Source organism: Rhipicephalus sanguineus, chromosome 2, assembly GCF_013339695.2.
Source record: "Rhipicephalus sanguineus isolate Rsan-2018 chromosome 2, BIME_Rsan_1.4, whole genome shotgun sequence".
In the NCBI taxonomy this organism is placed as follows: Eukaryota; Metazoa; Arthropoda; class Arachnida; order Ixodida; family Ixodidae; genus Rhipicephalus; species Rhipicephalus sanguineus.
Genome location: NC_051177.1, coordinates 190,500,971 through 190,513,421, shown reverse-complemented (window position 1 = coordinate 190,513,421; position 12,451 = coordinate 190,500,971). Strand labels below are relative to the sequence as shown.

Sequence of the window (12,451 nt, the reverse complement as noted above, 5' to 3'; positions counted from 1 at the left end):
ACTTGAGACTTTTCTGCATGCCCAACGCTTTCGTTCTAAGTGGCGTGAGTAACTCTCAAAAGGCGAATGAAATTCTTTATTTCAGATTAAAATCAAAAGTGTACCAGGCTTGAGGATTCGCTAAGTTGAAAATACGTTGTGCATGGTCTGAATGTCGTGAACGCGAATCGATCGAGCTGCGCTCAAAGCCCACTCAAGTTCTGCTCGCGCGCACTTGTAGTTTCGTCTGTTCAAGGCATTCATTATGTAGGCATTAGCGTTCGGTCTGTCCTTGGAATTGCACGGCACCACTGCTCCAGATGATCCGTGTCGGACGGTGCTTTGAAGAGAGGAACACGCTCCGCGCAAGTGGGATAGCCAGAACGGCAGTTCGATACGAAGCACGTCCTACACATTCCAAACACCTCTCAGCAGTCTGTTGCCACCTTCGTCGATACAAAAGCATGAAACCACCGTGCATAAAACGCACACGAACAAAAATGCCTGGCTTCAAAACAGCACGGCTGCACATGCCAGCAAAAGGCACATTATCAGCAGCATGCACGTTGCTATGGAGACGTTTGTCCCGCTTTTCGTAGCGCCCTCCAAGGAGGCGCCGATGAAACTGCAAGTCAACTGATAAGAACCCGAACATTATCTGGCCGCGCGTGGATTGCGGTTTTCCATGTGTTGGTTGAAGAGCGTCAGCACCAGGCCCGTAGCCAGGGGGGGGGGGCGCCCCCCCCCGTAATTTTGATAATACATAGTGTTTTATCGAAAATAAGTCATGAAAATAGGCGTTTTTCTCAAATAGTCAAGGCTTTCAACAAGAGTCCCCACCCCCCGAAAAGAATTCCTCGCTACGGGCCTGGTCAGCACCTGAGTATATTCTTACACCGTGCTTTTGATGTTATGCTTTACTCTCTCCCGTCCTCCTTTCCCTCACATATCTCATCCTCAACCTCACTTCTCTTTCCCACCTCCTTCGTATTCCATACTATAAAAGGCTATGTTACATGCTTTGATAACGTGCTAGATAGCCAAGTGCACTGGGTAAGGTATATCTTACACCGTGCTCGCCGATCTTACGATGCTCGCCTTCGTATAGCGAGTACGTGGGTTCCAACCCCGCCTCGTCAAGAAATTTTGTCACAAAGAATTTCGTGTTTCTCTTTCTTTGTAACTCTCTTTTTTTCTCTCTCTCGCTCTCTGTGTACTCGTTCTGTCGGCTGTCACGTCTATTGCAGGCCACGCCGGACAATTCGGCGCACGTGATCTGGGAGCAAAGCAGAAAAGGACGAAAATGAAGAAGAGAGTGCGTGCCGGCTCATGATGATGATCATTTCTGTTCATGCGTCACAGACCAGTGTTCGGCCTAAACAACTCTGCTGTTAAAAAAGACATTGAGGCTTTTGAAATCAGCCAACACAAATCCATTAGTTTAATCTTTTCTAAGTACCGCCTGGCGGACTCCCTAACTGCACTGAGGAAACGAAATAGTATCCAGGCATTTCAGCTACATCTCAAAAATCTTGCATTATACCCTTCTCCCTTCATCCAACATCTAATGTCACGACTGGCACGAAGTAATCGTGCCGAATCGATAACTCCACGGAGGGCAACTACTAACACGTTGAAGTTTCCCTTTTTTTTATTCGCTCCGTGGACTTCATGAGCAACGGTTGCGTCATCCACAATGCCGAGCACCTCTCACCGAATAAGGTTCACATTTCCGTGATGTCCTCACGCCTCTAGCCGATCGTGGCCCCGTCCCTGAACTTCTCTGACCGGATCCCCCCATTATTTCCTATTATTCTTTTAATCCCTCCTGATCCCTCCCCCCTGAGAGCTACTGCTGAGGTGTCCTCCCCTGAGAGAGACAGTTGCGGGGCTCTGTTTTTTTCTTTCCTTCCTGTTTTTTTTTTATTATTGAGGATAACTCCCCCCCCCCCCTTTTTTTTTTTCAACGAACAATTGCAAACTGGAACGCGCTACCGCTTGATAGGCTACAGAACATTCGCTCAATTAATTCGTAACCTTAACTTATTTATTGGTGATTGGTATCTCTGGTAAATGATCTGTGATGTGTCACTCTATTATTTATTTACCATGCTCTTCTTCCATGGGCTATGTTGCATACAGCATATTTTTTATAATCTGTCATTCATTACTATTTGTATAAAGACTTGTAATAATCCTTTGTTACCCCTCCTGCATGGGCTCAAACTTGGGGATGCAGTGCATTTGAAAATAGGTGAATTATTTATTAATAAATAATAGGGCGCATTCCTGGGACTTGTTTTCAATAGCCCCTCACCTCACTCATCAGGGGCGGCCCCGGGTTTGCTTTACGGGGAGGGGTGGCACACAACACGAACGATTTCCTTGCCCCCGCGGCAGGGAACTTATCCTTTGTGTCTTGACTTTGTTTGCTCTTGGGGGAGGGGTGGGGGCTCAAGCCCTCCTTCCTCGTGCCTTCCGTTGGCACCGCCTCTGTCACTCATTCCTTGCGTTGACACTCCATTGCATTACTACGCTTTACTCTATTCCTTCCTTCTCACTTTCACGCTCACTTCTGTTCCCAAGTACGCTATGCTAACCTTTCACTCGTCCACCGCGGTGGTTTAGCGGTTACGGTGCTCTGCTGCTCTTCCGAAGGTCGCCTTACCGGCGACAAGTTGCCTTTTCGTAAACTTTCTTCACAATCACTACGTAATTATAATAATACACTTAAAACTGTACAAATAAAGTCCCCTATAGCCCCCTTGGCTTCATTATCTGCTGGTTTTCATTAAGCTCACACGGAGGGGAAATATACGTTTGAGGCAGGAGTACTTGCTTGGTGGAGAGCAGCAGCCGCAGCATCCAAAATGCAAGTGATCTGCACCTGTGAGTCACATCATAATACAATGTGCAGCTCGATAGAAGCACAAGTGGAAATGCTTTTAAGAATTATAAAAAAAAAACGGCAGGCCTGCGCGGAAAGCGCAGCACAGTCACAGCGAAAGCTGGAAAAGCGGCATTTCTAGAGCCCGTTATAAACTCTCTTGTGGCTACTAATACAAGTACATTAGCAACGTACCCACTACGGCAGAAATGATGATTTTTGGGAAGTTGGGAAACACCCACCACGACATTATTCGTCATTCTGCGGACAAGCGAGGTACCATCTCTAAGGCATTATGTGCATTTTGTTGATGCGATGGTTGATGACAATAAAAAATTATGGCTGAGGCCTTTGGGTTGGAAGCTGTAAACGACCCACGAGTTACCTAATTCATATTGTGTGACGCCCAGTCGCTATTTAACTGTCTCACCACGCTTTATAACATACGTTAACCGGAGAAACGGAGAGCGAGAGAAAGAGGGAATTAACTTTATTGGAAAACACTCACCACGACATTATTCGTCATTCTGCGGACAAGCGAGGTACCATCTCGAAGGCATTATGTGCATTTTGTTGATGCGATGGTTGATACGTTAACCGGAGAAACGGAGAGCGAGAGAAAGAGGGAATTAACTTCATTGGGAAACACCCACCACGACATTATTCGTCATTCTGCGGACAAGCGAGGTACCATCTCTAAGGCATTATGTGCATTTTGTTGATGCGATGGTTGATGACAATAAAAAATTATGGCTGAAGCCTTTGGGTTGGAAGCTTTAAACGACCCACTAGTTACGTAATTCATATTGTGTGACGCCCAGTCGTTATTTAACTGTCTCACCACGCTTTATAACATACGTTAACCGGAGAAACGGAGAGCGAGAGAAAGAGGGAATTAACTTTATTGAGAGCCTGAGGAAATGGATCATGAGAACCTTATGGGCTTCCTTGGCAACTAATAGAAGTGCACTTGCGAGGAACCCACTACGCTATAAATCATCATAATTTTACAGCGAAAGCTGTTATGAGATCATTTCTCCGGCCGTTTTTGGCGCCGTAGTTGTCCGCCGCCGCCGCCGGTGTCCGTAACCAGTATCGCTCGAAATAAGAAAAAAAAACTAAATAAGAAAAAAATTCCAGGATGGAACGAGGTTCGAACCTGGGCCCTCTGCGTGGGAGCCCAGTATTCAACCTCTGAGCCATGCCGGTGCTTGAAACTGCATTGCAAGAAGGTCCTATACAGGCTTCATGTCGGGAAGGAACCATATTAGCATATGCAATATAGCGTGGTAGAAGATTAAAATAAGCACCAAGCGTCGCACAACGCGAATTCTGTAACCAGGCGTCAAACAATTGCGAATTGCGCAACGAGTATGTTGTTGAATGCTTCCAACCCATTACAAAAGGGCTCTGCCATAATTCTTCATCGTCATCAGGCGCAGAATCAACAAAGTGCGCATAATCCTTTACATGCGTTTAGCAGGTACCAACGCTCTCTGTAGAATGACGAAAAATGGCACAGTGCCTGCTGCCCTACTTCTAAAAAATTACAATTATTTATAGCGTAGTGGGTTCCTCGCAAGTGCACTTGTATTGGTTGCCAAGGAAGCCCATAAGCGCATGATCCACTTCCTCGGGGTCTCAGTAAGATTACAATGATTTATAGCGTAGTGGGTTCCTCGCAAGCGCACTTGTATTGGTTGCCAAGGAAGCTCATAAGCGCATGATCCATTACCTCGGCGTCTCAATAAAGTTCTTCGCCCCCCCCCCCCGTCTCTCTTCCACGTCAACGTATACAGCATGACGGGAGAGGGAAATAGCGACCGGGCGTCACCCAATGCAAATTACATAACTGGTGGGCCGTTTAAAGATTCCAACCCATTACAAAGGGCTGAGCCATAATTCTTCATCGTCATCAGTCGTCACGTCAATGAAGTGTGTGGACTACCACCGCCTCAAATGTAAAGACGCGAAGAACTACCTTACATATTTTGACGGAAAAAAATATCGTAATCGTTGGCATTTTGTTTTAGCTTTACGATTGCGTAAGCATTTTCATGCCGACACAAGTATGTGTCCACGTGTCCGTCCATTTGTCTTATTAGACGAATCGCTGTAACGAAACAAACGAATGAATGGTAAATGAATGAATAAATAAATAAATAAATAAATAAGTAAATAAATAAATAAATAAATAAATAAATAAATAAATAAATAGATAAATTACTTCGGGAGAAAAATAATTGGCAGGATATTTAACGGCTGCGTGTCGGCGAGATGTGACTGCAGGCATGCGGATCATCTTGTAACATGGTCTTAGGATAGCCGGTAAGCAGATGAATACAAAATCGATGGTTGTCCCGTAATCGTGAGTTGAAGTAAGCATGAGATCTGCCGTACGCAGCGTCACGTCACCTTTCCAAGGGTTTGGCAAAACTCACGCCGCGAAACTTTTTTTAACTGCATTAGCGCACGCAGTTTTGTGCCCTCTCTCGAGGGAGGCGGAAAAACCAGATCCGCGAAATTCTTCTGACTGGTTGCACGGATGTTCTTGCTACACAGATTAGGCTGTTATCGTCTGACAACAACCAGTTTAGGTAGCGCAGTTTTCAGCCGCTAGCGCTGGTGTCCGTCACTGCTATCGCTCAGGGCGATAAAAAAACAGCGTTCTTGTCGCATTTGAGCCCTGGCCTCCAGCGCGGCAGTCGAGTATTCTACCACAGAGCCATGGTAGTGCTGGAGATTTCTTCGACTTAGGACCATATAAAGGCGTCATCGCCGGCGGGGAACTGACAGATATAATATTGAGTCGTTCACAGATATAATATTGCATTGCAGAAGAGTAGAATCAGACCAGCTGTCCCACCATGTGAAACACTTCACGAGTGGGTGGCTTAAAACATGCCCCATTAGAAAACGTTCAGCCATACTTGTTCATCATCAGCAGCCACAGTGCGAAGTGTGCATCGTAGTTCAAAAGGACAGACCTATGGGTTGTTTATAGTGCATAATTGAGACAGTAGCACTGTCACCTCTCCCGTTAATCGGGATGGCAATCGCCGGGCGGATTCTAAGGGCTGGCGTCAAGGCCCTCCGAAAACGCACCACGAAAGCGCGGACAATTTAGAGTTGGTCCTTTGGTGCGCCAGCGAACGCCGGTTGTGGTCCAAAAACCGAGTCAGAGCCGAGAGTCGATAACACAAACGAAAACGAAATATATTCTCAGTTAAGGCAATACAAATAACACAAACACGTGCACACTCGGCTGGTACCAGTTACAGCTTCACAATATAACTCAGATGGTGTTTACACAACGGGAGCTAAACAAACAGATCACACGCTACAAATGCAATTGCCTGCATTACAACTATTCAATGACCGTTAAAGTCCTGAATATACAATGGCGTATCCAGTCCGCAATACTTGGACGGTAATCGAATGCTTCTCTTCTAGGAAACATTCCCGCCAGCTCCAGCGTTGATCGTCGTAGCTCAACCGTCGTCGCAACTTGTCACGTCTCACACGGCGTCGTCATCCGATTCTTCCAGATCGACGATCGACTGGCCGCACACCATCATAAACACGTCTTCTTTGGCTAACGGAGCCACACTTAGCGTAACTTCACCATCACCGGTCCGACTGACTCACTCCTGTCTCGACTACTGTCTCGACTTCTCGACTCCTGTCTGGTCGTCGTCGCACGCTTTTATCCCTTCTCCCCAGGTTTCTAGAAGCGTCGGGAGAGTTCTTCGGCGTGCAGTACAGCTGAGGCCAGAGAGGGCGAGAGCTTTCTCGTAGGTTCGAATCGCGGCGGCATCGCTCGGGAATGCGTCCCCCCTTCCTTCTAGAAACATCCAGGTTTTGCCGGGCGTTTGATCACGTTGTCTGCGTCTGGCTCCAGTGCGTGAGGAGAATGCGGCGCGCCGGCGTCTTTTGATGCTTGTTTTGTCGTCGTTCGCGCTTCCTGGGCGCGCGTCTCGCGCCGTTCTGTCGCGCAGCCATTTGAAAGCGGCCGCGCGCCCGCTTTATGTGCGCCCATTTGTGACAAGCACAAATAATGACTTGAACACGACGAAGTTCAAGACGGGACACAGCGCTAACTAAAAACTCAGCGTTTATTGCACGTGATCACATATGCATATGTAACAGCGAACAAAAAAAAGGGGACAATCAGATCAGCACACAATCGGATCGACCCAGTAAAACAACGAGGTGACTTACGAGAGAAAAATAGCATTTCCTTCACTGGTGAAGACACTGAAGGGCCACTAACATCTCTATTTTAATTTCCACCGCTTCAATGATTTCCCTCGTGAGCTGGTCACGACATTTCGACCGTAAATGCGTGCGGTTGAACAGAGGCTTGTCACCTCAGTGTGCGCAATACGCGGCTAGATGACCTGCCAAGCATGAACGATCGCTTGTGAGAGAGCAGGTAGAATAATGAGAAACTTGCCTGTCAGGCCATGTCGAAGGCAGAAAATAGTCGGCCATTTATTGGTAAGCAAAAACATGTCCGCCGCGGGGCGTTGATAGGGAACCCCATCGAAAAACCTTGCGACGCTAATGCAGTGTCATTCATGAATCAAGACTGCTATGGGATACAGGGACACCGGTACTCGGCACGCGGCTCATGCTGATACGTGGGACGCAGAGACGTTGGTCACAGGGCAAAAAGAGGCTTTTCCAAAGGTTTTTAACATTTTTTGATAACGCGATTTATGCCATTTATGTTCGTCTACACTCAAGTCATACCACACTAAGATTCATATATATATATATATCAAGGTATTCAAGGTACCCTCCGGATACACCTGATGTCCTCCTCGTGCTCCAGGAAACTAACACCGCTGTTTTCGTGTCGGGCTACGTTGCCCACGATCAAGTGGCTCATCATCCCGCATCCCATCCCGTCACGGCCATCCTCAGCCGGCGGACGCTCACGGTGCGGAGCGCTCACTTACGCCAACGACCATATCGAGTTTCAGTGGAAGATCGGCGTATTATCAGCGAACAAGTCGATGATATTCTCACCCGTAGTGCCATCCCTGAGCCCCTGGTCATTCCATTCTGTGCTAGAGCGCAAAAAGGATGGATCTATCGGATTATGTGTGGACTACCACCGCCTCAATAGAATCACTCGGAAGGATGTACACCCGTTTCCGCGCATCGACGATGCCCTGGATTGTTTGCAAAGAACAGAATATTTGTCGAATTTGGATTTACGCTCGCGTTATTGGCAAGTTCAAATGGCCGACCCTGACCGATGGATGACTGCTTTCGTTCCTTCTGATAGGCTATACGAATGCAACGTTATGCCGTTGGGACTCTGCAACGCCCCAGCTACCTTCGGATGAATCATGGATGAGATCATTCGTGGCTACAAGTACGGTACCTGCCCCTGCTACCTGGACGACATCGTCAATTTTATCGCGATTTTTCTACTCACCTTTTTCGTCTTCGTGCAATTCTCACGTGTCTCACCTCTGCTGGCGTTCAACATAATTAACATCAAGATGTGCCATTTTGCTGCGCGCCAGCTCACTATACTAGGTCACGTCGTCTGCAAGGAGGGCGTTCTTCCGGACCACGCGAAACTCCGGGTCCCCAATTTTATGAAGACGATTCGAAGTTTTATTGGGGTGTCCTTGTATGTTCGTCGATTTGTGCGCGACTTCGCTTCTATCATCGCGCCTCTTACCAATCTACTGACAGCTTCCAGCGGCCTGTCTGCTTGGTCATGAGAGTGCGACGAATATTTTATGACGCTACGGCGCTCACTACCGTCGCCTCCGATACTTCGTCACTTTGACCCTAATGCGCCTACGGAGATCCATATTGACGCCAGCGGTGTCGGTCTTGGTGCAGTACTGGCTCAGCAAAAACCAGGATACGAAGAATACGTCGTTGGTTAGGCGAGTCGATCCTTCAAGAAAGCCGAGTATGTGTAGGCCTAATTATTCCGTCACAGAGAAAAAGTGCCTAGCGATGAAAAGTGCATCGCTGAAAGATTCATTGGGACGCCTCGGTTGTTTGGCGCTTCGCCTACAGGAATACGACAGTTGTGTTGGGTAGCAATCCGGCCGCAAGCACTCGGACGCTGATCCGCTATACCGCTCACCGCTACAGGCTGACACAGCTTCATCATAAGCTTCTTCAGTCGTCTTGACGCCAATTGACTTCGCAGACATGTCGTCGGTGCAACACAAGGATGCACGGATTTACAACTTATCGGCTTTCTGAATGATCCATTAGCTCAACCAGCCTCAAGAACTCTTCGTCGTCAAGCCACGCATCTCGCTATTCGAGACGACCTCCTCTATCATATATTGTACAAGAGATTGTTGGTATTTTATTATCAGGAATCAATTAATCTATCATTATCGATTCCTCTATCGGCGAAATTATGCGTTTTATTGTCGGAGGTGCATGTACCCCGCCACATGCGCACGGAAATTTGTACTGCTTTCCACAACAACCCGCAAAGCACTCACCACGGCGCTCTCACAACCTACAACAGCCTGCGTCAGCGATACTTCTGGCGCGGCATATATACATTTGCGTGCAAGTATGTACGCACTTGCTTGCACTGCCTGTCAGCGGCGTAAAGCTGCATGTCAAAGCCAGGCCGGTGCACTGCAGCCTCTGCCTTGTCCGGCCCGTCCATTTGGCGGCGTCGGTATCGACTTACACGAACAGCTCACCTCGACTTCCTCGGAACATAGGTGGATATTTGTCGGCGTCGACCACCTCCCGCATTACGCAGAAACTGCATCATTGCCCACAGCAACCGCAAAAGAAGTTGCGTTTTTCATCTTGCGCAACTTTGTCTTTCGCCCACGGTGCTCCCCGTGAACTTTTGAGCGAGAGGGCGTGTTTTCCTGTTTGACTGTGTTCAAGGCTTGCTCGTTCAGTGTAACATCGTTCATCGCATGGGGACCGCATGTCATCCGCAAACAAATGGACTCACTGGTGGTTTAATCGCAGTCTTGGTGATATGCTGATGATGTATGCATCAAAACAGACCAATTGGGATACCATCGTTCCATTCGTCACGTACGCGTACAATACCGCTACGCACGCAACCACAGGTTTGCCGCATTTCTTTCTCTTGTGCGGACGCCAAGCACTATGCTTCCCCACACGATTTCAATCATCTCAATGCACGACAATTTCTGATGTCGCCATGTGCGCCGAAAATTGGAGAGAATTGGCCCATTCGCTGACAACTGAGGACCAAGGCCACCAGAAGCTACCGCACGACACCGACCGACCTCTCCCTACTTTCACGACAGGCGCCCCTGTTTGGCTTTGGGCCTTTCGCCCAAATTATTGGCCCGATATTACGGGCCCAAGCGCATTCTCGCTCGTACGTCTCCAGTCAATTAGGAGGTTCAGCCTTGGACACCGTCCCAAGACTTACGTCGTCGTGGTAGAAAAATCGTTCATGGGAGTCACCCCGAGCACAAATATGCCCCGCTATACTGACGACGCCTTAAGTAGCCAGGATGGCTCCGCTATTCACCAGGGGCCACTGTAGTGAACAATACGAGACGACGGCAAAGCAGCCAAGAAAGCAAGCCGCAGCATTAGTAGTAGTAGCCACGCGACCCGACCTTGCGCTTGCCTGTTTTTTAGCCCCATGATGTCCCTCGCCGTTCCTTTCCGCGCATATATATATGCGTGTGTACGTATAACTACGGAGCCTCAAGGCGGCTTCAGCGGCGACAGCAAAAGCGTGGGAACACTGTCCATATAGTTGTTACCGCAATAAAGAATTTTGAATTTAGATCTCTTCCCCTATCGGAAAAATTGGAGCAAGCGAAGCTGAGTGGGTGCGCACATCATCTACTATTTTCTTTCCTTCTTTCTATCGCTTTACTCAATGCTCCTTCAAAAGTTTCATTGCGAAGCAATTCTACAGACACTTTTGACGGGTTTTTGCCGTCGCCGTCATTACCCGTAGCAGAGAGGAAATGCCCCGGCCATCATTCTTCAGGCAAAGGAGCATGCGCCGGGGGAGGGGGGGAGCTGTGTCGCTCGAGCAACAGGTGTGAACTTTCAACATGTGGGCGAGGTCCAGAGCGGTGGCGCACGCCCTATCTCGGCAGACGTCACCAAACGGCTCGTATACCCTATTACGTGCTGTGCCCCCACTTCTTCGCGTTGTGACAAGAGTCTGCGCGAAAACCGCTTGTCTCCTTGGAGTGGCCGTATTCCCTAACACCAGTGCTTTACGTCGGTGCTGTTAAAGCCGAGCTCGAACGGGCCACGTATGGTCCAGCAGGCAAGTTTGAGCAGCGCGAAGCGCCTCGCAAAAGAACGTACAAACACGCAAACACACGAAGTGCAGCGTTGTTGGGCACACGATGCACTTCGTCTGTGTGTATATTACTGTGTTCTTATGTGCTGTCTTGGAGCAGTTTAAACTTGTCTGCTGAATATATGAACCCAATAGCCCAAGAACATGCCATACTAAATTATTGTCAGCAGCCCAACGAAGGTAGGTGACGAGGAGGGAAGAGAGTGAAACATAGAATCCGCAGCCTGGCGAAGGAGGGTGGGAAGGAGGGAAGGGGGTGAAGCATAACAAAGCCATTTATAGTATAGTACAGCAAGGGGTGGGTAAGGAAAGTGAGGTTGAGGAGGACGGGACAGCGTAAAAGCATAGCATAGCCATGTACAGTACAGTACAGCGCGTGGTGAGAAAGAAAGGTGACTGTAAAGAGTATTGATGTGAGGGTTAGGAGGATGGAAATGAGGGGAGAAGGTAAATTATAGCATAGCTATTTATGGTGTAATGCGTGGAATATAGAAGGAAGGGCGAGGACAGGCGAGTTGGAGGTTTGAGAGCTGCAGATGGTGAAATAGAGAGGAGGTTCCTTTAGTGCTAAATCATGGCCATGTTCGCCTAGCATTGAAACACTTTGCATTTCATCGCTGATGCTTCCCCTCAGCTCCGCTATACATTGGCCTTTACGACGTCACATCAGTTAAAGCCACGCATAAATTGTACAGTTACGTGAGACCGGATCGAAAAGAGATAGATGCTAGCCTTACTTCGTATGATATTACAACTTGTTACTGTCACATTCACGGCTTCGGCCTTACGGCGAAACTATTTTTTTTCCTTCCTGCATGCTGGGAATCGGACCTACCCCCACGTCCTCAGCTGCGTAACGCTTCTGTTGCTGTAGGCAACAACGACGGTCATGCGTGAAAAAATTAAATGCATCAACGAAATGCTACAATGAAATGCAGTAACGCGAAATTACAAGTGATACTGATAAAACATCAAGTGGCCATATCAGAAATGGCTGATGGCCTACAATCCCACGATCGGGAGAGCATCCGTTATCAGACAGCGGCGCATACAAATACGCATGTAACCGACGCACTTTCGGGGGCGCATTTTTGCAAACCCGCATTTCTCTACGCTCGCCAGTGCCATCGTAATCTGTAACTCACAAAAGCTTCGCTTAAAATTCGGAGTCCTTCCACTGCTGTGAAGATGGAAGGCAGCAGCTACGGCTGGGCGTTCTGCGCCAGCGACTTCACGTCGTTGTCACGCCCATTCGCGATTGC

At 48.2% G+C, this 12,451-nt stretch overlaps 1 protein-coding gene across 1 annotated transcript in view; it reads right to left on the bottom strand.

Moving 5' to 3' along the window:
* Positions 1 to 489: 489 nt before the first annotated feature.
* The window catches only part of LOC125757420 (luciferin 4-monooxygenase-like), a 30,783-nt gene continuing 18,821 nt past the window's right edge, over positions 490 to 12,451 (bottom strand). The window contains exon 4 of the mRNA XM_049413010.1: positions 490 to 503. Within this exon, the coding sequence (XP_049268967.1) occupies positions 490 to 503 (14 nt within the window). The remainder of the gene's footprint in view (positions 504 to 12,451) is intronic.